The following is a 27,697-nucleotide window of genomic DNA, read 5'->3' as shown; positions in this document are numbered from 1 at the left end:
TCTTAAAGACACAAATCATCTCACATGTCCCCAAAACCTGGACCCTCCAAAGTTCTGTTACTACCAGATTTTATTCCCTATACTCAATATACATTCAGTAAGTATACTCAACTTTCCAAGCATGTGAATAATTCAAAAAGTTCAAGGAAAATGGCATTAAAAGTTAAGTTTATTTTGGTTGAAAAATTCAAAATCCATGAATATTGTTGCCTTCACATTTCTGATGTTGAAAGAAGCCCTAATCACCATGTGATTTTGTAAATGGGGCCTCTAAGGAAATAATGATACTTAAATGAAGTCATTAGACTGTTAATTCCCTGTGATTGGTGTCCTTACAAGGAAAGAAAGAGACAACAGGGATATGCACACACAGAGTAAAAGTTCTAATGAGGACAGAGCAAATAAAAGTTTCTCTTCAAACCAAGGAGAGACTTCAGGAGAAATGAAGCCTGCTGACATTCTGAACTTGGACTTCTAACCTCTCTGATGTTTAACCTATCCAGCTTCTGAAATTTTCTTATGATAATCCTGCATAAAATAACAGATTATTTGTTCAAATAATTGAAGTTACGCTCAAACTTTGTGGCCTGAGATAATAAATCATATGGATAGTCCAAACATACAGCTGCCTGATTAGTTATGCAAGAGGCTGGTGAATAGTGCTGTATCGGGGAAAACTTCTTAGCATCACCAGACACAAGATGTTTATAGGAACACACATCCAAATAGAAAACTCTATGTGAAATATATAAATAACTCAGATGACAAGTTATTGGAGACATACAAGATATAGGTAACGGGTATTATTAATAATATCTAACACATCTCTAACAAAATGAGTCCAAACTAGCTTACCTGGGAAAACTCTCTCGATAAATGATTTAAATTCATTTACTGTATCCTCATCTGTACCAGGCTTGAATTTGATATTCACAGTGTAAACATTGCCGAATTTATTCTTGAGGTGTTGAGGGCTTCCCAGGCACACAAACTTTCCCTGCACCATGATTGCCAGCCTAGTACAAAGAGCATCACATTCTTCCATGCTGGAAAAACAAGATACCAGAAAAGTTAGCCTATAATTATCTCACTGGAAGATATTCTGTAATCCATCCAGGATTTTGCCAACTCTCCTTGAAATGGGAAGTTGGAATTGTTATAATCACATGGATAAAAGGAGCTTTTTTCAAATTAAACACTGAAGGAAAGTCTTGGAAGCAACTGTAATTTCTATCCTTTTCCAGAGATTCTTGGCCATTCCATTCATTATGATCACAATGAAGCTCACATACTCAGGCAAATTTATTATCCAATATTGATTTTCCCAAATAAATTTTATCATATGATCATTTCAACCCTCCATAAGTCCACACCTGTGGGAGGTTATGATGACAGCTTTTCCAGTTTCGCGTGTCTGTGTCACCACATTCCAGAGGAGACGTCGGGCTACTGGGTCCATGCCAGTGGATGGCTCATCCAGGAAGATTATTGCGGGTTTTCCCATCATAGCAATGGCATTGCTTACTCTACGTTTGTTTCCTCCACTTGGTGGTCAAGGAAGAAGAAAAAAGATGAAGTTAAACATTACAATGATTTAATACACATGTGTATGTACTTATATATTTATATGTAATCATATTTATGGGGTATAGAAGTCCATTTCAAGATTTTTAATTGACACATAACAATTGAGAATATTTATGCAGTGCAGTATGTTGTAATGTATGTATACAATGTGTAATGATCAGATGAGAGGCTCTTCTGCAATTCAAACAGAAAAAGGTTCATTTTATCTCTGCAAAAGGAAGACATAGTACTAGCACATTTATTCTATTGCTGGTTTTTCAACCCTGGAAGCACATTTGATTATTTTATAGTCATTCTCTGTCTGTGGAATGCAAATTAAAATGTGGGCATTCATTTCAAAGAGCTGAATCACAGGCAGATTAACACTCTTGGCTGCAATGAGAATACTAATATGGTATAACAGCTCACCTGTAAGTATAGATATACTTGTCAGCATGGGATTCCAGTTCCAGCAATCTCAAAAAATTGTTCACGTAAGTGGGAATCATGCTCTCTTTGACACCCCACAACCTGGCATACATTGTCATTATTTCTCGAGCAGTCATGTATTCCAGCAAGGCGTCAAACTGTGGACAATAGCCTATTTTTGACCTTATCTAAAATAACAGAATGGCAACCAAATAAATTAACAGTAAATATAGATGGCATAGAGTATATAGTAAATATGGATGAAACAGAGGACTGGAAATTCTCCAGCCCATGGTTCCAACGACGTTACCCACTCCCATCACTGCACACACTTTACAGAGAATTTCCTCGATCCTTCCCACCCTGATCAACTATCAAAACATCATCAAAAGTAAATTAATTAAAAGAAAAAAAACAAAAAAATATGATGACTGTTCTCAGAACCTCCATATGATTGGATTCAACTATTTTTTTTTAATTTGCCACAATGTTGAAAAAAAATGAAAATAGTCTGAAAACTAAGGAAAATAGTCATCAAATGCTTGAAACTAGACAGAGATCACAACACTTCCTTTTCTGACTTGTGTGGCCAAACTCTGACAAAAGCAATAATATATTCTTCATAAAATACTTCCCAAAAGTTTTTGAAAAAGAAATGCTGACAAGATAACAGATAATAAATGTATAAAAATAAAAAACAATATCAAAGATAAATACTAACAGTTTTATTTCCCTGAAAATATCTACAAATCTAGAAATATAAAAAGTTTGAGTTTGATTGCTTCAGATTTGACACAGAGAAAATCCAAAAAAATTTTTAAAAATAATAAAATAATAATAGTAATATGAGAAATAAGCTATTAATAAAAACTAGAGATACACTCTTCAACCTTGACTGAATAAGATGGTCACTTCTGTGCAGCAAAAAAAAAAAAAAACCAAAAAAACAAAGAAGAAGAAAACGAAATCAGTATACTGAAAAAAAATCTATCCTCCCGTATTCACTGCAATGAAGTATTACTCACAATAGCCCAGATATTCAGACATCCTGTATAAATATCACTGGATTAATGGATAAGAAAAAATGCAGTATATATACACAATGGAATTCTATTCAGTCCTTAAAAATAAATGCTGTAACTTGCAGTAGTACTTACAAACCCAGAGGAAATTATATTAAATAAGCTAGGCACAGATACAAGTAAGAATTATCTCACTTAAACTTGGAACTCTTTGGAAGAGTAAAACTCAAAGAGTAAAGTGGCAGTTACCATAGACAGGGAGTTGGGGAGAATAGGAAGATACTTGATGAGAGGATACAAACTTTAAGTTAGGCAGAAATAACACTTTTAGGATGTGTAGTTGAACATTGTTAAAATGACATATTTTGATTTTTCATGACAAAAATAAGCCATTGCATTAATAGATTTATTAATTAGGTTTATTTAATGATGGATTTCTCTCTTCTTCTCTTCTTGACTGTTCAGATGAATAAGGCGAGTTGGATTTGAGTATTTCCCCTACTACAGCTATTTAGACTTTGATAAAACCCCAGCAAGTTATCAGGTAAGTGCTGCTGGAGGTATGACACAAGAACAAATGCTGTGCCTATGCTCTTTTTCCTGTCTCATTCAGGACTGCAGAGGGATTTTTCTAGCTGGTGCAATGGCTCAGCTGGCTAGTCCTCCACCTCTAAGTGCAGCATCCCATATAAGCAATGGTATGTGTTCCAGCTGCTCCACTTCCCATCCAGCTCCCTGCTTGTGGCCTGGGAAAGCAGTGGAGCACGGCCCAAACTCTTGGGACCCTGCACCCACTTGAGAGACCAGGAAGAGACTCCTGGCTCCTAGTTTCAGATTAGCTCAGTAATTTGAGGAGTGAATCAACAGATGGAAGATCTTTCTGTCTCTTTCTATAAATTTGCTTTTCCAATAAAAATAAATAAATCTTTAAAAATAATAATAGTAAGGAACGAGGGAAGTGGTAAGAACATCAAGAAACAAAACTCACAAAAAGGTGGGGCTTCCAGGAACTGAGTCCCCATGGGGCTTTAAAACCCAACCTTGTGGTAGAGCCTCCAGCAATGCACCAGTAGTGGTTCAAGTTTTCCAGACCTGGCACTCATTCCCTCTGTAGTCTCTGCTCAGGATTGGAGCGCAAGTGAGCTATAATTTGATGTATCCACTTCTTACCATCTCCAACTTGAGGACAGTGATGTCCTCTGTGACTGCCCTTATCTTTTGATCTAAAAAAGTGGCTGTTCAGGTCTTCACTTGTTTGGATGCAGTTAGTGATCTCCAAGTTTCTTAAATATTAGGCCAGAAATTGTACGTCCAACTAATTTGAAAGAGATTCCAGCACTTTATCTGACATATAGCAGAGGTATTGCTTACAGAATTTTCCTTTTACTCCTGTAGCTTCAAAGAATTCAAAAGATATTCTTGATTTACATTCTTCAAATAAAACTGCCTTTATTACCTCCCTGTTACTCTGCTAAAAAAAATTGTATTTACCCATTGTTAAATCAGTACTATAAATACCAAGGCTTTTCCATGATTCTTTCCTATAATCTCCTACCACTTGCCTCTTGCTTGCACTCCAAAGTCACCATACGTCTCACATCATAAGTAGTGTCTTACCTTCATGTTATTTTTGGTGATGCTAAAGCCTTCAACGAACACATCCCCGGAGGTAGCAATATCCTCTGCAGTCAAAATCTGGAAGGTAGTCGTTTTCCCAGCTCCATTCAATCCCAGCAGCCCAAAGCACTCCTTTTTTTGGACAGCAAGGGAGATATTTCTCACAGCCAGGACTGCCGGAATCTTAAAATAGATCTTTAAAAAAAATTTTTAAACATTATATACATATATACACATATATGTATGTACATATGTATATAAACATATAAAATAAAGACCGCTATAGGTTAAGTACAACCCATACCTCGTATCCCCATAGACAACACCACCTGACAGTATTGTAATAACTCCTATTCTACAGAGAGAATACAAATAGATCCCAAAGAAGGGCAAAAAGCCCCTGCAACACTGTTAAGTGGGGATGAAGCTGGCCTATGTTGGTGAATGAGTGGCGTTACCTTTATGAGTTGCCTAATAACAACTGTGGCATTCAGCAATTTCAGGGGCTGGCTCAGAACTCTGTATGTTTCCTCTTCTATATCTTCATCTTCAGATTCTCCAGATAATTCCCTGGACACGGTTTCCTGCATTAACAAGACAAGAATCACAGAGATGGATGCCCTGTGGCATCAGGTTCTATATCGGATGACTTCAGGAAGACTGAAGTGGGGCTAATTTCAAAAATATGAAAACAAAAGATTTCAATCATTTCCAAGAGACTTCCAGTATATCGTCTCAGCTCTCAAGTACAAACTTATCCCCTGCTGTCAAAGTTCAGAAACTGAGTTCCTAAGCATGAGTAAGAAGCATGTTCTATCAAAAAAGATACCACAAAACACTGTATTTTTAACAATATGTATTTGAAATGTGGAGATACCCACAAACACACACATGCATACACACAGCAGCCTCATCCATCCACTGGTTTATTTTCCAAATGGCCGCATTGGCAAGCATTGGGCCTGGCCAAGCCAGGAGCATATAACCCCATCTAGGTTTCTCATGTAGGTGCCAAGGGCCCAAGTGCTACAACATGCACTGTTTCCCCAGCTACGTTAGCAGGGAGCTGTACCGGAATAGAACAGCTGAACTAGGAGTGTACTGAGATGGGTTGCCAGCCTCACAGGATATGGTATGTGACACTCTGCCACCACACTGACCCCTGCCAATAATTATATTTGTTAACAATGAAGTATATCCTGATCTAGAAGCTACAAATAATGTTAAGAGTGTGGAAAAGATTGTTTTTCCCTCCTCTGATAAAAAGAAGGAAAAACCAGGATTTTATGCAGAAAATGTTTCATTTGAACTTAAAAGAAGTAACCAGGAATTCACGAAATCTTTTAACAGGGAAGATAAGAAAGGTAGGGCTATGATATCACTAGCTAATAAAATCTTATTGCATTACTGTCCTTTGTGTGGTCTATTCATGATTAAAATGTAGTGGCAATCCACTGTTGGTGTGAATGTAAACTAGTACAACCATATAGAAAGTCAGTATGGAGAGTGCTTAGACAACTCAAAATTGATCTACTGTATGAGCCATTCCATTACTGGGAACAGACCCAGAGGAAATGAGATCTGCATTTGAGAGAGCTACCCATAACCCTATGTTTTTATCAGCACAATTCACAATAGCAAGCACATGAACTCAGCTTAGATGCTCATCAATAGAGAAACTGATAAAGAAATGTTTGTACATATACTCCATGCAATCATAAGATGAATGAAATCTTGCCATTTATAACAAAATCCAAGACAAGCAAAAATTGGAGTACTAATTGGAGCCCTGATTGCTCTTACCCTGGTCTAGCTTCCTGTTAATATGACTGGGAAGATGAAGTTTCAGCTTCCTGGCTTTGGTCTGGTGCAGCCCTAGCAATTGCAGCCATTTTGGAAATGAACCAGTGAATGGAATATCTTTTTCTCTTCTCTGCTACCCTACTTTTAATGCCTCTTAGATATACTTTCAGTATTTTGTGATTTTTTTTTTTTATCAGAACACATGCTTATTTTCCTGGATTTTTTTTTTTTTTTTTTTTAGTTCTAATTTGATAGAGACTAGCAATTTGTAGTTTAAAAAACAATCTAAGGGCCAGGTGCAGCAGCCTGGTGGTTAAATTCTAGCCCTGTATCCACCAGGATCCCATATGAGGCTGGTTTGTGTTCCAGCTGCTCCATTTCCCAGTTCAGCTTCCTGCTTGTGGCCTGGGAAAGCAGTGGAGAACAGCCCAAAGCCTTGGGACCCTGCATCCATGTGGGAGACCCGAAAGAAGCTCCTGGATTTTGATTTTGGATCAACTCAACTCCAGCCGTTGCGGCCACCTGGGGAGTGAACCAGCAGACAAAAGGTCTTTCTACATCTCCTCTTCTCTGTATATTCGTCTTTCCAGTGAGAAAAATAAAATATATATTTTTAAAAAGCCAATTTGCAGAATTCCTATAAATACCAAAAGTAAGAACAGCCGTTCCAGAGAATTACTAGAAAATGTGCTTCAGACAAGCAGAATCAGTATCACCTGGGGATTTAGAGCTATGGCTGGTGGTGGCGGGGAGAGGGGTGGAACTGGAATGAATGGAAAGTTCCTTAAGGGAAAGATTTCTATTATAACCCTCTCCGTATATATTGCATATTCAGAGTGGGAAAGGACACAATGTTAAAAAGAAAAAAGTCACAAAATTCAAGTTGTGATGAAGATTTCTGATTCACAAAAGATCCTGATCAACATGGATTGAATGCTTTTTCACACAGCCAGAAACTGAGTGAAGTATGGGTGATGCTATACATTTGTTATAGAGTAATCTCTATGGGCCACGTTCAGTCACTTACCTTATTAAATTTTTTGTAGACACCAAAGAAAATATATTGAAACACAAATGTTTTCAATCTCCATGCATATGTATCCAGAAAGAGAATTAATAAAAAGTAAGCAAATCCTGTGGCAGCCATTGCAATCACATACCGTCCAATTGTATTGTCATTCATACTATATACATTGCGACTATTTACTGATGACAAGAACAACAAATATGGTAGGGGTTTACTCTTTTTTTAAAAAGAAAAAAGAAAAAATCAAGACAATGAACAAACTACAAGAAACCAACAAATGGGAAGTACTATAGCATCAAGTAAACACAGAATCAATGCATTTACTGGCTGTTTGCTTTGTATGCTAAGCAGTGCATAAACATTCTTTAAGGGACGCAGGCATTTTTAATCCTGTAGTTTTTATGTTGGCAATAGTTGTAAGTATCCATACTCAACATGTACCATAAAGCCGCAATCATTTGGTGAATGCATATTCACACTAAGCAAAATACAGAGTAGAAACAGAGGCCCTCTTCGCTCCTAAATATTCTTTCCTTTGATGATACTACAGAGGGTAGTTCTGAAAGCATAGAGTAGTGGCTCTACAAAACTTTGATTGTAATATATTTTGGCATGGATTTTATTTTAACCTATTGTGGGTTTACTCTATAGGTTTTTATATTTTATTTGCAAGAATTTCAGCTACTATTTCTTAGACATTTTTTTTTTCCAGTTCCTCCCTCCATCACTTCTATTCTGGACCTCCAATTTTATAAAATGTAGACCTTCGGTTATGGTGCCATAGAATTCTGAGGCCTGGCTTTTTTTTTTTTTTTTGACTGGCTAATTTATATTCTAGCTTGCTGATTTTTTGCTTGCACAACTTCACTGGGCTTTAAGCCCACTTCCGGAGTTTCAGCATTGAGTCCTGTATTTCATTTCCTTGCTGAAACTTTTTCTTTTTTTTTCATACATGTTCATAACTGCTCACTGATGCACTTTTAAATCCTTGTCAGATTTCTTCAAAATTTTATTGAGATAGAATCAGCATCCATATAGTAAGTCCATCTCAAGAGTGTAGTTTGGTAGTTGATAGGTGAAACCTCCACCACAGTTAATTTAGAGAATTTTCATCACCTCAAAAAGCATCCTTTATCCTTGAGCTTATCACTGCCCTAAGCTATTGATAATCTCTCTAGAGTTCCCACCTGGACCTGCCTATGAATGGAATCATCTTATAGGATATTTTAAACATCCCTTTCATCTTGGTGTGCACATCTATTAACTTGGTATGAGAACTGATGCCTGGACATTTTGCGGGTACAGTGGATAACTATAAGTTTTCAGTTCTGGGCCCAGCGTTGTAGCCTGGTGGCTAAAGTCTTCTCCTTGCAAGTGCCAAGATTCCATAGTACCAGTTCTAATCCCAGCGACCCTGCTTCCCATCCAGCTCCCTGCTTGTGATCTGGGAAGGTGGCCGAGGATGGCCCAAAGCCTTGGAATCCTGCACCCAAGTGGGAAACCCAGAAGAAGCTCCGGGCTCCTGGTTTCGGATTGGCTCAGCTCTGGCCATTGCAGCCACTTGGGGAATGAATCAATGGATTGATGATCTTCCTCTCTGTATATCTGACTTGCCAATGAAAATAAAATAAATTAAAAAAAAAAGTTTTCAGCTTTGCCAGGCCATGTCTGACACTGTGCTGGCAAGGGAAGGGTGGCCACACTGTAGCAGAGAAGGCATTGGGTTCACCACCTGGATCCCTTGCTAACAGTGAAGGGTCAACGAAACACTAGCTCTTCCTGCTAGATTTCTGATGTCAATAACTGACCTCCAGGACTGACTTTGTGGTTGCTGCGGCACTGCCTCATCACCACTAGGTAGTGCAACTCCCACCAGTCCATCGGGCTTCCTGGAACACAACCCTGGCAGTGAGTGCAGATCTAGGCTTTCCCTCTGTCTTTGCCGGCAAGGGTAGGAGGGGTAGAAACACGATTTTGCCTCTTGCATTTGGCAGGAGTAGAACGGTTGTTGGCTAAATGCTTTGCTGGTATCCTAATGTACATGAGACAAAGAGAAAATCCAGGGCACCCACCACATTTCATGTTGATTGTACTTTTATAAAAACGTTTTCATTTATTCAAGAAACTTCAAACATAAAATTTGAATGAGTGAAGTGATCACTTAGATGTAACAGCATTTTCTCATTTATGGCATGCAAATTCTGCCTCAATAAAATGAATTATTTATTGGAGAGGGAGAAGTTGAGAGAGAAGAGGAAGGAGGAGGAGGAATGGAGGGGAAGGAGGGAGAGAAAGAAGGGCGAGAGAAAAGCAAGAGGAGGAAAGAGAAAGGAGACAGGGAGAGAGTGAGAGAGAGATTGGGAGGGGGGAGAGCCTATGGAACTGAGCCATAAAATAATAAAGAAACGGGAAAAAATAAAACGAAACAAAAAGAAACAAGCAAAAAGATTACACTTTCTGAATTGCTTGCTGCACAGAAGAATTTAATTGGTATGCTTGTTTACTTTAAAAAGACATCATTACTGGATGTAAACATTGCTGTCCACATTTTTTTACTGAGATTCTTAATCTCAGTTTCTCTCTCTGTAACTCTGCCTTTCCACATGTCGGCATCTCTAAATCGGACCTCCTGGGTGTGACACCCAGAGGTGGGTTCTGACTGTGGCTTCTGCTACTGTGGACCCTGCAGAGGCAGTGGAAGATCAGAACTGGGTTCCTGATTCTATGATTTGGCTTGGCCTGACTGGCTGTTGTGAGCACATGAGGAATGAAGCAGCAGATGGGAGCGCTCTTCCTCTGTTTCTCTTCCCATGACTTTATCATTTTACTAGATTTTGTAACATTTTGGAATACTGCTTTCTCATTCTTTCCCCCTGAAGCCATCCATTTAAGGTTATTGGCATAATTACATTTTCCGTTCAACTTACCCATGAACTTGTCAGCTACTCTGTCATGCTAGACCTGGCTTGTGCTTTCAATGTGTGCCTTCCTTCCCACTTTCTTTTATACAAAGTAATAATTATTATAAGGCCACCATTAGGGATCCTGAGATGAAAATGGATGTTAAATATTTTTCTTTGCTGAATTATCACTTTTATTCTTGCCTTATTTTCTTTTTTTCCTGTTTAAATGCCCCACACCAACACTTAATTAAACATTTGTGTGTCTACTATTGTGCTGATTCCACAAAAGATAATGTGAAATTTAATATTCAACTGGCACCTTCCACCCAAAAACTAGTGTTCTGGAAGAGAAGTATGGCAGAAACACAAATATTAACAGACCGCAATTATATACATGCCCTAGGTATTCAGTGCCACATAAGTTTTAGCTGTATTTTGTAGAAGTTGTGTGACATAAGCCAAGTTATTTATATTCGTATAAGATTTTCCTCAAAACAAACATAACTATGATGATGCATTATTTCAAAGATTCACAATATTGCATGTGGATTGCTCACATGTGCTTAGTAACTGACCGTTACTGTCTCTCTGATGGGCTTTGGAAAGCCCCAAATACTCACATTCTTCACACGGGGCAGTGGTAGGAACGTTTGCTGAGGAGGAACACAATGCTTTTTCTTCTTGAAAATCATAATATTTGCAAATGCTCATCCCAAGGTTATAAAAGGGCACCAGCAGGAGTGTATTAAGTATGACACTTTTTATAGCAGTGTTTACACCTGTGATTGAGAAGATAGCGTAGTATGCTTTATATGGTATGACTTGCCTCAAAAAGAAGAAAAACCCAGAATATTCCCAAGTTAACCATGTTAGACTGAGAAAAATACAAAGCACCACAATACCATCCTCTCAAAAACTCTAAGGCCTTGCCAAAAAAAAAAAAAAAAAATTTTACCTGTCTTTTCTATCTTAATACCCTTTTGTGCTGACAGAGCTTTAGAAAATAATTTTAGGGAAGTTGATGTTCATTTAAGCTGGCTTCCCCTCACCTAATACGCACAGGAAACCAACACTGATTATTTCACACATTTCTTATTCAGTGTGGTCAATAATGAAGTAAAGTTATGCTATGAAATTTAGTCACCAATTCAACAGTGGGAGAGAAATATTTTGTCAATGATACGATGATAAATATTCAGAGAAATAAATACTCTTACATGAAGTTTCTATAAATATTGAAGTAAATTTATATAATAATTGAATGTCAGGAAATACAAAATGTCATTGAAAGGACTTAAAGGGTTTCTTAAATAGTTGACATCTTCTTTCCACAGGAATCAGTCCTTGAGTATACATTTGAGGAGGGGTGGGATAAAACTTGCTTAAAAGTAAATTTGTGTATGGCCCTCCCCTCAAAATGTGAGATGTCTGGAATATCAACTGGAATAATGTTTAACTTGTCCATGAAATGTTGAAACATCAGTTAGTGTAATTGTGTGTAACTTAGAGTCAGGAGCAGTACTGAGAGGCACATCACAGCGAACCCTTACCCTGCATGTTGCTTAGCACAAAATCCATAACCACACCAAAAAATCCTATGCATTGGTTGAATACGAAGAGCTTCATGTAGGCACTGGTGCTACTATTGAACAAGAAGCATGTTAGGTATAAGAAGGGAATAACAGACCAAGCAAAAATTGTAAAGATAAACAGTGTGTCCAGATAGCGGAAGTTCTTGATCAATAAGTCCAGCTCAGCGAGTAAGAACACCACCTAAGACACAGAATACACAAAATTGGTGAATCAAACTACACAACATCTAACAACTCAAGTTTTCAAATTTACAGAAGGAAAAAACTTATTTTAAATATAGATTATGTATTATCACACAGAATTATTCATTGATGAAAATATGTACTTATGAGAGGTACATACACTTCTTTAAAAAGATAATTTATTTGAAAGTCAGAGTTACAGAGAAAGAGAGAGAGAGAGAGAGAGAGAAAGAAGAGAGAGGGGGCCCGGCGCAATGGTGCAGTGGTTAAGGTCCTCGCCTTGCACGGCCCGGGATCCCATATGGGTGCCAGTTCTATCCCAGCAGCCTCGCTTCCCATCCAGCTCCCTGCTTGTGGCCTGGGAAAGCAGTCAAGGACGGCCCAAAGCTTTGGGACCCTGCACCCGCGTGGGAGACCCGGAAGAGGCTCCTGGCTTCGGATTGGCTCAGCTCCAGCCGTTGTGGCCGCCTGGGGAGTGAATCATTGGACGGAAGATTTTCCTCTCTGTATATCCACCTTTCCAATAAAAATAAAATAAAATCTTAAAAAAAAAAAAAAAGAAAGAAAGAAAGAGAGAGGAGATCTTCCACTCATTGGTTTACTCCCTAGATGGCCACCACTGCTAAGGCTAAGCCAAGAAAAGCCAGTAGCTACATCCAGGTCTCAACATGGGTGGCAGGGACCCAGGCACAGCCACCAGCAGGGAGTAAGATAAGAACTGAGCAGCTGGGAAAAGACCGGGCAGCCATGTGGGATGCCAGTGTCGCAAAAAGCAGCTTTACCCACTAAGCCACAATACTGACCCCTCCTTTAGACTTTCTTCCTTACCAATAAGCAGAATCACTCTAATTGCATTTCTAACTATTTTTCGTTTTGTGTTCTTCCTAGAAAAGACCAAAGTGCATTCTCTCCTCTGAACGGCAAATAAGTCAACTCACAATATCTCTAGGGCTCAAATAACCGAGTAGGAAAACTTTTATGTAATACTATGGATGAAATAGTGGGGAGAGAGGAGGATGGGGGGAGAGAAAAGGGAGATGGAGGTGGAAATCCCTATATCTAAAAAACCATATCATGGGAAAAAGAAATTCTCCTTCTGAGCTGCAGGCCACACTTGCCTTTTGCTCCTTTCTAATTTTAAATTCTGCCTTTGGCATTATATATATAATATTTTTTCATTGTATATTATATTTATTATGTATTTTAATATATATTTTATTATATATATATATATATATTTTCACTCCTCTTTTTTCCCATCTCAGCCACAAGGAAGCACACAAGGAAACCCAAAGTTACAGGAGATCTGGGTAAGAAAAAGATGAATCTTAAAGAGCTCCGGAGAAAAATAAATTTCCAAAAATGTTTTACTAATTGTCAATGATATCTTCTCCAACTATTCCAGGGTTGTTCAACATATGCTATCAAATGGTTATGTAGGAGGATCACTCTGAAGTAGGCAGCAAGGTTCAGAGAAAAGAGCTATTGTTTTCAATGGTAGTGGGAAAAGTAAGAAAGGAATCAGCATAATTTAGGTAGAAGCATTCTAAAGCACTTATGACTATAAAGTAACCAAGAAAACCAACCACAAGTCAAGGCCAGGAACATGCTCAGAAGAGAGATGGTCGTGTGTACATTTGATGGGATAGGATGAAACCGAGTTTCAAGGAGAACAGATCTGACACACAGCTAGTTGTCCTCAAAGACTGAGAGGGGTGGATATTTTCAGCATTAACACCAAATCACAAGTCACGCAAAGAAACAAGCAAAAAATCAGCCCATTCAAGAAAAGAAATAAAAAGTGATCCAAAATAAAAATTGCCAGGAAGAATGAGAAGGAATAGAAAAAAAAAAACAACGATGTAAACATTACCTGTAAAAGAAACATTCATTCATTAAAAATAAGTATGTGAAATTGAAAAATGCTTGATCATAGCAATGTAAAATGTGAGAAAGAAGCAATTTAAAAAATGAGCTTCTTCTGGCTCAACAGGGAAGTTCAGGGAAGTTGAAAAGCAATGTAAAGCTAATAGCAATTAACTAAATGCCCAGGTCATCTTCAAGAGAGATATGAAAGCAATTACTAACAATGAAACAGGAGAAAATGGGTAATTCCAATAGAAAAAGAGTAAGGTGATAGTACAAATACTTATGTCACTCTCATTCTAAGCTATATCATCTGTGTGGGGAAAAAAAATCTAACACAAAATCTTACTACTTACAAGAGATTCTTTTAAGTATGAGAACCAAGACAACTGAAAGTAAAAGAAATGGCAAAACAAATACCGAGAATGGAATAATAGACCAAAGTGAGGATAGCTTGGTGCAGTTGGTAAGATGCTGCTTGGGGTGACTGCGTTTCCTATCAAAGTGCCCGGGTCTGAGTCCTGGCTCCAGTTCCAGGTTCCTGCTCATGGGCATTTTGGGAGGCAGCAGTGCTGACTCAAGTGCCTGAGCTCTGGGGTTGGTGTGCAATGCTGAGCTCTCCTGTTGGCACAGGTTCACTGGCTGCTTCACCACAAAAACAACTCCCTGCTAAAGGCGGACTGCCAGATGGGGAGATTTTTCTCTCTCTCTCCCTCTAACACTGACATTCAAACAAATGAATCTTGGAAAAAACAAGGGGTCCGTGTAGTGGTGTGGCAAGCTAATCCTCTGCCTACGGCACCAGCAACCCATTTGAGTGCAGGTTCATGTCTCAGCCGCTTCCCTTTCAATCTAGCTCCTTGCTTATGAAAGGGAAAGCAGCAGAGGATGGTCTCTACAGCCAACTAATTTTTGGCAAGTGAATCAAAATCAACACAGGGAGAAAGGGCAGTCTTTTCAACAAATGGGGCTGCAAGATGTAGGCATAAACACATATTTCTTTGAAAAGATCTCACAAGCGCAGGTAATTAAAGCAAGAAATAAGCAAATGGGACTATATCAAGCCAAAAAAGCCTCTGTACTACAAAGGGAATGGTCAATAAACAAAGCAAAGAGACAACTAATGGAATGGACGATGAAATTTAAACAGCCAATAGACAACATGAAAAAAAAAATGCTCAGGTTCTCCAGGTATCAGAGAAATGCAAATAAAAACCACAACAAGCTTCCACATAACTTCAGTGACAATGACTGACACAGAGAAATCAACAAATGAGAGTTGTACTTAGTGACTTGTTCTTGCATTGCTAGGTGTACGTCCTGTAACTAAAAATGTAACAGCATTGAGCTTCTTTCTGCAGAGGGAAAAAGAATATCATGACACACTCACTTTTCTGGACATGCACTGCACTCCTTACCACTTCCACTCTCTAATCCCTTCGTTCTGCTCTAGTTTGCTAGATCCTAGCTTTCTCTCTAAATCAAAAGTTGCAACCATCTAACCCTACAACCCTGTGGTAAGTTCTAATGACCATGCGATCTGGTATAATTAGGCTCCAGACTTAACATTTCATTTCACGTGCTTTAACTTTTATAGCACTGTCTCAATTATCCTTTCCATAGGATAGGGGCAGGCACTTGTAAAAGAAGATGTCAGATGTGGAAAGAAGAAAATAGGAAACATAGATATGTAAAAAAATTCTTTTAGGACTTTGCTTACTGTTGTATATGTATTAAGCATCTGTTCATTATCTTTTCATTAGTTTACTATCTTCTTTCCCCAAAAGAAGTCCTTCCTACACACATACACACATGTTGAGAGAGAGAGATAGAGAGATAGAGAGAGAGAGAAAGAGAAAGGCAGAGTTGGCAATACACTTGATCTTAGCCAAAAGGCCAAGAAGCAATGGCAGGGTTGGCAATAAAGAGAGAATTTAAATCGTCTGTGGCACAAAATTAAAAATTCTTGATTATAACATTCTCATGTATTGTTTGTAGATGAAAACTAAAAATAGCATATGAATTATTTCTTCATAACAATGTAAAATGGCAAATAATAAGGAAACAATGGGGTCATGAAAAAAATTTGTCTTTTTAGTATGCTATGTCTGATAATGGGTTATATCCTTCCATATCATAGCAGCTTTAGGGTCAGTTTGTATTGGGGGACAGGGTAAGCACATCAAAAACCAGCTCAATTCTGTTTCAACATACTATATATATATGTACTTTTTTTAAGGAAAGGAATGTAAAGGAGAAATTATTCATTAAGAGACATATTCCACATTGTAGTCTCTGGCAAAATGTGCCAAAAGTATGTTGATCTTTCTTTATAGAGATTCAGATTAAGGTTAATATTAGCTAACTTAAAATTTTCTATGGTGTATAGAAGACTTGAACCCTCAAGTCACTTGACCCAGCACTCACCAGCAGTAAACAGCAAGCTAGAAAGAGGATGATAAAATCCCACATCAGAGAAGAAAACCAGAAAATAAACACATAGACACCACTCAAAAACTGGATGTGCTTTGCTTTACTGATTCTCTCATTCACTGTCAGGAGGCAAAAACCGCTGACCAAAATACTCATACCAAAAAACAAATTAAGGGCTATCTGGATTCCTGATGTTCTTCTGCAAAAGAATGAACAAAGGGGGCACGTTGGTAAAACAATAAAATGGAAGAAGACTAACAGTAACTTTTACTTAAGAACATAGTCAAATATGGAAGTATATATGTAAGGCAAAAAGTAAATACTAATAAAACATATATGTATATATATGTACGTACCTATCTCTGGGTGTATTACTGGTACCCCGAGGCTGAGGTTTGTTGGAGACTGTAATGGAAGCAGAAGAACCAGAAAGTGACTTAAAAATAGTATCGTCTAATAGCGCCAGGGACAATGAGGGTGAGTGGAATGCCTCATTGTTGAACCAAAAGGTGATGGTGGTTCTGAATCCAACAACTTCCACGGAATATGCAACAATGCATGAGTATGTGCACTGTTGATCTTTTGACAAGTATTCCAAAAGGTCACCTGGAATGAGAAAACAAAATAACATTTCGTGAACTTGGTGTATAATGTGGATAACTATGTACTTTAGAGACAGGAATCCCCTCAACTCATACCTGGCTGGCATAGTTTTCCTTTTTCCAATGTCTCAATTTCCCTGATCTATCTTGGGTATTCACCTTAAAAACTCATTGCTGACATACACAGTTACCACATCCATTAGCTCAATTTCACTGACAGGAATAACCCACACAAGCTGAAGGAATCAATAAGCTAGCAATGCAACAAGAGCTTTGTTTTAAAGACTTGTTTTATTATTTTAAAGGCAGAGTTACAGAGAGGAAGGGCAAGAGATAGAGATCTTTCATCTACTTGTTTACTCCCCACAAGTGGCTGCAACAGCTGGTCTTGGGCTAGGCTGAACCCACGAGCCAGGAGCTTCATATTACGGGTCTCCAATGTAGATGCAGAGGTCCAAGGAATTGAGCTCATCCTTGGATTGAGCTCTCAGACACATCAGCAGGGAGTTGAATGGGGTGTGGAGCAGCCAGAACTCAAACCCATATGAGATGCCAGCTTTGCAGGTGGAAGCTTAACATGCTATGCCACCACATTGGCCTGTACCAAGAGTTTTCAAAAGTTTTACAAAGGGTCAGAGTTGTGGCACAACAAGATAAGCAACTATTAAGACAGCAGCATGCCCTACTAATGACTGGGAAGGCAGCAGAAGTTAGAAATACTTGGATTTCCACCACCCATGTGGGAGACCCAACTGGGAGTTCCAGGTTCCTGGTTTTCACTTGGCCAGCCCTGGCTATAGTGGCTATTTAAGGGACAAGCCAGTTATCTGTCTCTCCTTCTCTCCATGATGCTACACATTTAAACAAACAAACAAATAAACAAACATGTTAATAATTTTGTGAAATGTTTCATGAAAATGAGGAGATAACAGTCTGAAGTCTATCCAAGCAGCTACAATACAGAAATTCAACATCCAGAATGAGAAAGGCAGAGAAGGCAGCCTCACACTCTGTTAGGGCTGGGAAATGACCTGAGCTCTGATAGTTTTGGTCATAAATGAAGAATTACTACTCCATTTTTAATTGGTGAGTAACAGAAGAAGGCACAAGAGGGAACAAAAAAGATAAAAAATAATTATTATTTGTGACTTTTTAAAAAAGATTTATTTTATTTTTACTTGAAAGGCAGATTTTACAGAGAAAGGAAGGAGAGAGATCTTCCATTCGGTAGTTTACTCCCCAAATGGTTTCAATGGTTGTAGCTGAGCTGATCCAAAGCTAGGAACCAGGCGCTTCCTCTGAGTCTCCCATGAGGGTGCTGAGGCTAACGTACTTTGGTCATCCTCTCTGATTTCCCAGGTCATAAGCAGAGAGCTGGATCGGAAGCAGAGCAGCCAGGACACAAGATATTACCAACATGGGATGCCAGTATCATAGGATGGATTAGCCTGAGGCTCCATAGTACTGGCTCCTGTTTGTGACATTTAAATGAAAGGTTCATTTATTTGAAAAGTAGAGTGGCAGAGAGAGGGGACAGCAGCAACTAGATAGTCAAGACTGGTACAGTGGCATAGCAAGTTAACATTCCACCTGCAATGCCAGCAACACATACAGGTGCCAGTTCGAGTCCTGGCTGCTCTACTTCTGATCCGGCTTCTTGCTATGGCCTGGGAAAGCAACAGCAGAAGGTGGTTCATGTCTGTTGAACTCTGAACAATGTGGGAGATTCAGAAGGAACTTTTGACTCCTGGTTTCAGATCAGCCCAGCTCTGGCTGCTGCATCCATTTGGAGAGTAAATCAACAGATGGAAGATCTTTCTTGCTGTCTCTTCTCTGTAATTCTGCTTAGAAATAAACATAAAGTGAATCTTTAAATAAAGTTCCTACCAGAAGCATATGCTAAATATGTATGATTATTGTGTTTAAAATGTATAATTTGAGTAGCCATAAAGCCTTCAGACCTGTATGCTTTAGATAGGACCAATCTCAGAAACTTGGGTGGTGGTGTGCCTGGATTTCTATGAAAATTCAATGTTAAATCTTACAACAAAATTAATTGGTTACTTTTGATTTCTGGAAGATAATCTTCATTCAAATTCATTAATCATCAACCTTTACAGTCAGCAGCCCTGAAGGATGGCTGACTGAGCTGCCTTTATGAAGTTGGTACTATCAAGAAAAAAAATCAGCTGGCTTAATATTCCAGTTATGGATCTTCTTTGAAAGTGACATAAGCAAGTCATCTGCTAGATTAGTTTTCCTTTTAAAAAAACCTACCTTTTACTTCCTTCAACTTTTGTTTCTTAGCTTTCAATGTTTCTTCAAGGATTTTGATAAAATTCTGAACAAACACATTGTTGAAATTAACTGAGTAAGGCACGATGGTTTGACCATATTGTTCCAAATCCATTTTCAGGGCAGGCTCTTGCTGCCTTGCAAAGGCCACACCACTCATTTGAAAATAAATGGCACCAAGAAGCCCCACCAACTGGAGCAGCAGCACCTTCCAGTTGCGCCAATTGTACAATGCCCTCTTTAAGATCATAGCATGGCACTGCTGGAGGAAATGGTTCCACTGAAAAGACAGAAACATAGCATTACAATGGTCACAGAATTTAATAATATCCATTGACATGAATGTTTTGAATCTTATGATAAGTTTGATATATTTTTAAAAATACAACCTTGAACAGAATGTAGCCTGCTAGTAGAATAAGTAATAAACAAAATTTGTTTTATCTGTAATGCGTTGCTTGAAAGGAATAATGCAAGCCTTCCAAATCTAACTATAATGAACTCCCCCAACATAAAATGATTTTTTTTTTTTACCATCAACATACTTTTAGCATTTCTGTGAAGAATAATATCACACTCCTCTCTATTGGTACAAAATAATTACCTTTCAGTCCTACCTCCATTTCATAAAGGAAATATACACAGAAAGTATGCATATGAATATATATTTACATTACCAGACTTTAACATATGTGATTTGTAGGACTGTGGAAAATCAGAGAATAGAAAACGAATTTATTTTTAAAACACAATATTTTTGCTGTGATGTCTAAATTTAAAAGTGAGTCCAGTGCTTGCTTCAGCAGCACGCATACTAAAATTGGAATGATTCAGAGAATATTAACATGGCCCCTGCACAAGGATGACATGCAAACTGGTGAAGTGTTCACCCCACCCCCAAAAAACGGGTACAATTAATAACCTAAAATATGTATGTAGATTAACAAGAAAATCATTGCTTTAAAAATATGTTCATCCTATTTTCAATTCCCCATAAATCATAATGAGAAAACACCTCTAATTATTGATCAATATTAGAAATAAGACAAAGTTTAGAAGGAGAATTGGACCTGGTGCAATGGCTCAGTAGCTAAATCCTCGCTTTGCAAGTGCTGGGGTCCCATATGGGCGCCGGATCATGTCCTGGCTGCTCCACTTAAATTCCAGCTCCGTGCTTGTGGTCTAGGAAAGCAGTAGAGGATGGCCCAAAGCCTTGAGACCCTGTACACACGTGGAGCACCCAGAGGAAGCTTCTGGCTCCTGGCTTCAGATTGGCTGAGCTCTGGCTGTTGTGGCCACTTCGGAAGTGAGCCAGAGGATGAAAGATCTTTCTCTCTGTCTCCTTCTCTCCTTAAGTCTGATCTGTCTTTTCAATAAAAATAAATAAATCTTTAAAAGAGAAGGAGAAAATTTTTTTTCTCATATTATCTTTATTGAGGAGGAAGTATTTCCTGGCTTTTGGAAAACCAGTTATTAAACATACTTCTAAAATTTATTACTAATCTAGGAATCAACAACCTTTAGGCTAGTCTGCCCCATCTGCATTCCTGTGTCAAGAGGAAGAAACGGGGGAAAGTGACAGGGCAGCGGGAATGTGCAAAAAGGAGAGAAGGAAACGTTTCTCAGATAAACAACACACAGCCTACATTACACTGGCATCAAACAATTTCACAGAATGAAGCTGAAGCACGTATACGTTATGTGAACTGGCCAAACACAAATTGCTTTTACATGAAAGAGCAGGAATTCCAGCTCTATCTGACCCAAAATTCTACGCTCTAGTTCCACCCACTCTGCCTCACAACTGGTGTGTAAGTCCCTCGGGGCTTGCTTATAAACAGCTTGGAGAAGTAAATGCCCTGCTCTGTAAAGCCCCAGTCAGAAACATTAGGGAAAAATCACAGAGAAGAGAAATTAAAACAACCAAAGAGATGCTAGACAAGCTAACAAAGTTTTTCATGGGAACAAAGTAACAAAGCAGTTTGAAAAAAGCAGACAGAAACAGTACATTCAAATGTATAATTTTAAATGTCTTTCATGCATGCAAGTGAAAGTAATGACTTTTATCAGCACCCTTTCTCAAACTCTGAATAAAGTAACAATTTCAAAAACAAAGAAAAGCAGCTACCAGGAGTAACAATGATCAGAGTACAATCTGATCTTTACCTAAAATATCTCAGATTTAAGTCAGAAAATTAAATTGCTTTACAAACTCCCAATCTCCTTTAAGTTGGAGCACTAAAGCAAAATGTACCTCTTCGAGTCCAAACAAATACAAATACAAATTAGCATCAAATTCTTGGCAAAAATGCTTACCCCACTATTGAGTTTCATGGAGGTAATAGACCGACGCAAGGTGCTACGACGTGTACTCCGAATGTTTCTGGGTGCATTCATATTCTGGTTACGGTATCTGTTTTGAAGACTCTCCTTTCCCTCTGCCTTTTCACTGACCCTACACAAACAAAATACACATATACACGCAGCAAATAAATTTTAGTCAAAACACTGCTTCCTAAAATTCAGTCCATTAAAGATTGCCATAAATTGACAGGAAAAACAGTTGGCCAGAACAGTAGGGACTGGACCAGGCTCAAGGCAGCAGCCAGGAGCTTCAGCTAGGTCTCCCAAACATCTGAGCCATCTCCCACCACGTTTCCCAAGTGCAGCAGCTGGGACACAAATCAGTGCCAATATGGGATGTTGAGGTCACAGTTAATGGCTTGACCCACTACACGAGACCAGCTGTATGGATTTCAAAGTTTGTTTGTTTGTTTGTTTGTTTACCAACAATCTAGCTTTTCATTCCACTCGCATGAACTTTTGAGAGTATCTTTGCACATACGTAGACTTACTTTGGTAGCTTGAGGATCACTCTAGGTAGGCACCAAAACTGACCAGATTGTAAGACTGAGGGAATGAAGTCTAGACCCAGATAATATGTCACCCCTTAGATGTATCCTGAATCCCTGGATACTTTGTCTTTGAATTTACACATAGTGCAGGGTTATCTTAGAATATAAACCATATGCAAGTTAAGTAAGTGATAGTCCAATGATAAGATTTGAAATAAGATTTTTTTATTATCATCTCCTATAGTCTTGAATGACACAGGCACCTGTATCTAAGCCGAGAAGTTGCATATGCAGTGTTCTTGCCTATTAGTCTCCTGTCCTGGGAGTTCAATATGTGGTGTCAGTGGCTTTGTGCTACTCAGTATTCTCAGGGTTAACACAGAATAACCTGTGTCCCTAATCTCGCATCTGCTGCTCTCACTCAAGTCCTCCAATGCAGAGCAGCATCATGGCATCAGGGTTATGAATAAGGTACATCAGCAAATGCCTCTGGTGTTCACTGAGTAACAAACCCAGCCAAGTCATGATTTCTTCATGAATCCCAGCCTTACGCAGTGTGAGGACTGCTTTCCAAAAGAGAGATGATATTGAAAGAACAGGTTGTTTTTGTTTGGTTTTGTTTTGCCATCCTCATGCATTATCACTTACGCAAAGAAAACTTCTTCTAAGGTAGTCATAGAGACACCAAATGCTGCGATGCCCAGCTCTTCCTGGCGTTCTTCCAGCTCAGCAAACATGTCTTCAAATCTAAATGAACAGGGAGAGAAGGAAAGAGGGTTAGAAGCAAAGTAGATTATTTTCGTATTTATACTTTTTGTTTCCAATTAATTTCTCCTGAGTTGTACTTTTCATGCCCCTGTTACAGATGTGAAACATGAAGGAAAAAACCCAGCACACAGCTTCTTGTTATCTGATAAACCTATGTAGAAGTAACTTTTCAGGCATGGTTTGGTGACAGAATGGATAAATCCAGTGCCTGTCACCTTGATATCCCATATAGGTGCTAGTTCATGTCCCAGTTGCTCCACCTCCAATCCAACTCCCTGAAAATGGTCTGGGAAAGCAGTGGAAGAAAGCCTGAGTACTTGGACCCATGCCATCTACATGGGAGACCCGGATAGATTTCTAGGCTCTTAGATTCAGCCAGGCTCACCCCTGGCTAACCTGGTCATCTGGTGACTGAACCAGCTTGTCAGCCTTTCAAATAAATTAACACATCTTTCAGAAATCACAGTTTCATAAAATCATATGTGGTTACTGTCCCAGAAATTTATAACTTTGCCATCCCTTTAATATCAGTGATTTTGAAAAATTTTCTCTATATTTATAGGCAATTCCCATGTTTGTTTTCAAAGCAACGTATTTGCTTATTAACATATTTATTACTTTAACTCAGAAATAATATTTAATGATAAGATTCCTAAAAACTATAGCTAAAAATATTTTTAAACAACATGAACATTATAAATGATGCCATAATTATGTAATTTATGTTATAAAAAATAAGGATGCCATAAACATTCTTATACATAAATATCTTAACACTATAAATTTTTACTAATTGTAGTAAATGAATACCTGTGACTGTTCTACTACTTTATTGTAGTTACAAAGATGTGTAGCCTCCTAAGTGTAAAAATATGACAGGAAAATGTTCAGCAAGACAGCAGGACAGGATACCCGGAGCCTCCCATTCCCTTGAAAATATTTATTCAGTAACTATTCATGAATAAATTCTCTTCGTGAGAAATCCTCAGTCAGGTGAAAAGCTACTGAACCCCCAAGAAAATGGAGTATTAGACTTATCAAGGCTCTTGGGGAAATTCAAGGCAGACGCCTTCTCCTGCAGACTCTGCTTCTAGCAGTCACTCCTCCCTCACCCGTCCCAAGGTGAAGAATGTAAGAAATTCTATGAACTCAAACGAAGAACTCAGAGGTTCACACAGACACTTAATCAAGCTTTCAAGAAACAAAGACGAAGAGAAAATCTTGAAGGCAGAAAGAGAGGAGCAACTCATCACATATAATAGGATTCTGAATCAAATGAACAGATTTCTTAGAAAAAACTCTGGAACCCAGAAGCAGTGGACTGATACATTCAAAGGGGGAAAAAAAAGTCACCCAACTATCCTTCAAAATAAGGGGTCAGGAGCTGGTATAAGACATTTCAAGATCAGCAAAAGCTGCCAAGCCTATCAAAAAAAAAATGCTCAAGAAAATCCTGCAAGTTGAAATAAGGTACTGGAAAATAACTCGAAGATGTATGAAAACAGGCACAGTCCTCAATGTTCTGTAACTATACTTTTGCCATCTACATAATTTATACATTAATACATTTTTAAACAATTCTAAATCAATTAATAACATATTAAGGAAGTAAATATTCTGACTATTTATAGGCTAACAGAGGTAATTTATTTGTTGAGCCCAATGAAACCTGGAAATGTAATTTCTGCTGACCTTACATCTTTCGTCTGGCATTTTCTACATCCATACCTGTACGTATACTCTTTCGGTAACAGAAATGATAATTCAGCTGCAACATCGTTCTCTAAAGCGGCAGTTGGTACATAATCAAAAATCAAGACAGAGATTCTTTCAACATCACAGTTGGGATTCTTCACTATGACTAAATGGTATCCCACACCTGAAAAAAAAATCCATCCAGAAGAACAAATTAAGCAATTCTGAATTTCTTACTTCGAAAACCATGCTTAGAGCTCACGTTTTGAGGTCTCCAGATACACAGGTTAGATAAACATGCTGTGTCATAAGCCTGTGACTTGAAGGAGGTACATTCCCAGAACTTACAAATGCTGCTCTAAAAATTCAGTGATGGGGTCTGGCGCGACCAAAGTCCTCACCTTAAACGCACCAAGATCCCATATGCAGGCTGGTTCTAATCCAAGCAACCTCACTTACTATCCGGTTCCCTGACTGTGGCCTGTGAAAGCAGTCGAGGACAGTCCAAAGCCTTGGGACCCTGCACCCACGTTGGAGACCTGAAAGAGGATCCTGGCTCCTGGCTTTGGATTAGTGCAGCTCCCCAGCCATTGTGGCCACTTGGGGAGTGAATCATCAGACAGGAGATCTTCCTCTCTGTCTCTCCTCCTCTCTGTATATCTGCCTTTCCAATAAAAATAAATAAATCTTTAAAAAAAATTCAGTGATGGTTTTTCTGGTGGGTGGGGTGGCCTACTCCTGAAGATACCACCCAAGAGTAGAAGCTGACATACCCACTCTCTCATGTTGTAATCAATAAAGACCATTCACACTGGGAAAAATAAGCATGTGTAGGGACAATAATAATACATGTTACGTAATCAAATTTAGAGAACCGTAGACAAGCTTTCTGTTATTTAGCCTCCTTTTCTGTGAAACTGTAATCTGTGAGTTAGGAGGACAGCAAGACACATTAACTTACTGAATACGTATTTATTGCACATCTGCTATGAGCCAGGTACTATTTTACATACAACATATCCAATAAAGCCTATGACTATAGCAGTTATCCAAAAAGCTACATTTCAGTTAGGAAATACAGTAATCAGTAAGACATATAGTGTACTGTAGTGTCAGTACTTAGGAGAAAAGTAGGCAATTGTCAAGAAAAGGGTAATATTAAATGATGGAGTGTTGGAAATGACTGAAAGAAAATATTGGAAAAAGTCCACATGAAGTGAGGCAGCTCCCAAGCATAGAAAAATCCCTTAAGATGGAAAAAAATCATGGAGCCTTAAAAATGCCTTCATTATGAAAACAAAAAGCATCAAAAGTTGTTTTGAGGGACTAAGCTATTGTTACAATAGAGGGGAAAGAGGTGGGGAAGGGAGAAAAGGGAAAACCCTGAGCCTAAAACAACTGTATCATGAAAAATAAAGAATTTTTAAAAAGTTGCCTCGGTATTTGCTCTGGCTCAGTCACCTATGCAATAAAGAAGACATAATTATTCCATTTTGGAAAAAAAAAAAAAGGACTGTCCCTCATTTACAAGCTATTGAAATTAAGTATGCCCTTAGTGTTCCTATACAATCTGCAAAGTAAAAATTTTCCCTATGCTCGTCTTCTGACACAGAAAGTCATTCAATTTTTGAACCCTCACTTTAGAAATTGTGTACGAATATAGGGAGTCATTGAGATCTGAATTATGCCCAGCACCACTCTTGAATTGGTCACAGAACAAGATGCAACCGTCTATTGATACTGATAATGACTGAAGAAAAGAAGAGTTGATACCCCTGTTAACAGGGCTTGTAACATACAGAACTGTGCCATTTTTTCATTAATTCATATTCAGGTTAATGGATACAATTAGCACATAAAATGTTGGAAAAACACTGAACAGCAAAATCAGAATCTCTAGGCCAAGCTTGACTTCCACATTTGCGTTGTATGTGGATAAAGTCATTCAAGTTGCTACTGACATTCTCAGTTAAATTTTGTATTAAAAAAATATTTAATGCAATCTATCCTTAAAAAATACATAATTATTCCAATCAGAAGATCAACTGGCTCTTACCTGTTAGAATTTTAAGAATAATTATGATTATATTTAAGAGAAAATGAACTTCAAATTATCTTAAGCTCACTAATTTCTGGGTTGTACTAGTTTTATAATCTACCAAAACTTCAATTTGTTAAATAGCATTGTAATATATCTTATCCAGATTTACATTCTTTACCTCTCATTAAATATAATCAAGTGCTGCATAACAATTTTCAATCAATTATGGATTGCAAATATGTTGGTGGTCTCACTAAGGAACTAAAAAATTCATTTAATTCACTATGTCACAGAGCAAAACCCATTACTCATGTGTTTATAGTAATGTTCACATAATCAAAACTAAGGCATGATCAGTCACATAAAAAAGTGCAGCAATACAATTATGTGAAAATCATAATATCTGATCATGACAATACACAAGTTATTTCTGACATACACCAAACTTGCTATGAAAACACATTGGGAGAGAGTAAAGAATAGTGAAGATAAGAGGCAATCTATAAAAACCCAAATTTGATGTCCAAGTTTGTCACTTACTACATGTTGCAAATATGCTTAAATATAAGCCCCATTATCTCCTTAAAATAGCGAAGTTCCAAAGATTAGATGAGATAATGTATGTGAAGCTTGAAAACTAGTATACACATTCACAGAAGCTGTTCAATAAATCTGGGAGGACTGAATCAAAATAGCCAAGCTAATGATTAGTGAAATGAAGTCTTCTTTATCAATAATTCTCATGTCTCATTTGCCTCCTGCTAAAATATTTTTGTATATCGGATATATAAACTCAGAAAACATTATGTATAATTGTATGTAGTTCATTTTTGATAAATTGTATTTACTTACTGTATGCTCACCAAAGACTCTATTTTCCCACTATTCTTTCACTTCCTGCCCCCAAAATAATAATTATCTGGCTGTCACAAGAATATTTTATTAAAAATACCTTAAAAAGCACTTAGCACACTGCACTAAAAATTTGATACACATTTCG

The 27,697-nt window shown here is 38.0% G+C and overlaps 1 protein-coding gene and 1 non-coding gene across 2 annotated transcripts in view; one reads left to right on the top strand and one right to left on the bottom strand.

Annotated features, from left to right (window-relative positions):
* Positions 1 to 27,697, bottom strand: part of LOC121167970 (phospholipid-transporting ATPase ABCA3-like) — a 55,941-nt gene that overhangs the window by 1,469 nt on the left and 26,775 nt on the right. The window contains exons 15-28 of the mRNA XM_040997701.1: positions 24,690 to 24,840; positions 22,842 to 22,940; positions 21,655 to 21,793; positions 19,321 to 19,618; positions 16,798 to 17,047; positions 16,436 to 16,640; positions 11,918 to 12,140; positions 10,984 to 11,146; positions 7,465 to 7,636; positions 5,093 to 5,218; positions 4,635 to 4,829; positions 1,996 to 2,183; positions 1,374 to 1,544; positions 856 to 1,046 (exon numbers count right to left, since the gene is read on the bottom strand). Of these exons, the coding sequence (XP_040853635.1) occupies positions 856 to 1,046; positions 1,374 to 1,544; positions 1,996 to 2,183; positions 4,635 to 4,829; positions 5,093 to 5,218; positions 7,465 to 7,636; positions 10,984 to 11,146; positions 11,918 to 12,140; positions 16,436 to 16,640; positions 16,798 to 17,047; positions 19,321 to 19,618; positions 21,655 to 21,793; positions 22,842 to 22,940; positions 24,690 to 24,840 (2,571 nt within the window). The remainder of the gene's footprint in view (positions 1 to 855; positions 1,047 to 1,373; positions 1,545 to 1,995; positions 2,184 to 4,634; positions 4,830 to 5,092; positions 5,219 to 7,464; positions 7,637 to 10,983; positions 11,147 to 11,917; positions 12,141 to 16,435; positions 16,641 to 16,797; positions 17,048 to 19,320; positions 19,619 to 21,654; positions 21,794 to 22,841; positions 22,941 to 24,689; positions 24,841 to 27,697) is intronic.
* On the top strand, positions 20,129 to 20,235 carry LOC121167973. Its single transcript, XR_005885666.1, has one exon. It is a non-coding gene; the product is annotated as a U6 spliceosomal RNA (small nuclear RNA).

Source organism: Ochotona curzoniae, unplaced genomic scaffold, assembly GCF_017591425.1.
Source record: "Ochotona curzoniae isolate NIBS_2020 unplaced genomic scaffold, NIBS_Ocur_1.0 patch435, whole genome shotgun sequence".
Taxonomy (NCBI): Eukaryota; Metazoa; Chordata; class Mammalia; order Lagomorpha; family Ochotonidae; genus Ochotona; species Ochotona curzoniae.
The sequence above is the reverse complement of the archived record's forward strand: the minus strand, read 5'-3'. Positions and strand labels throughout refer to the sequence as shown.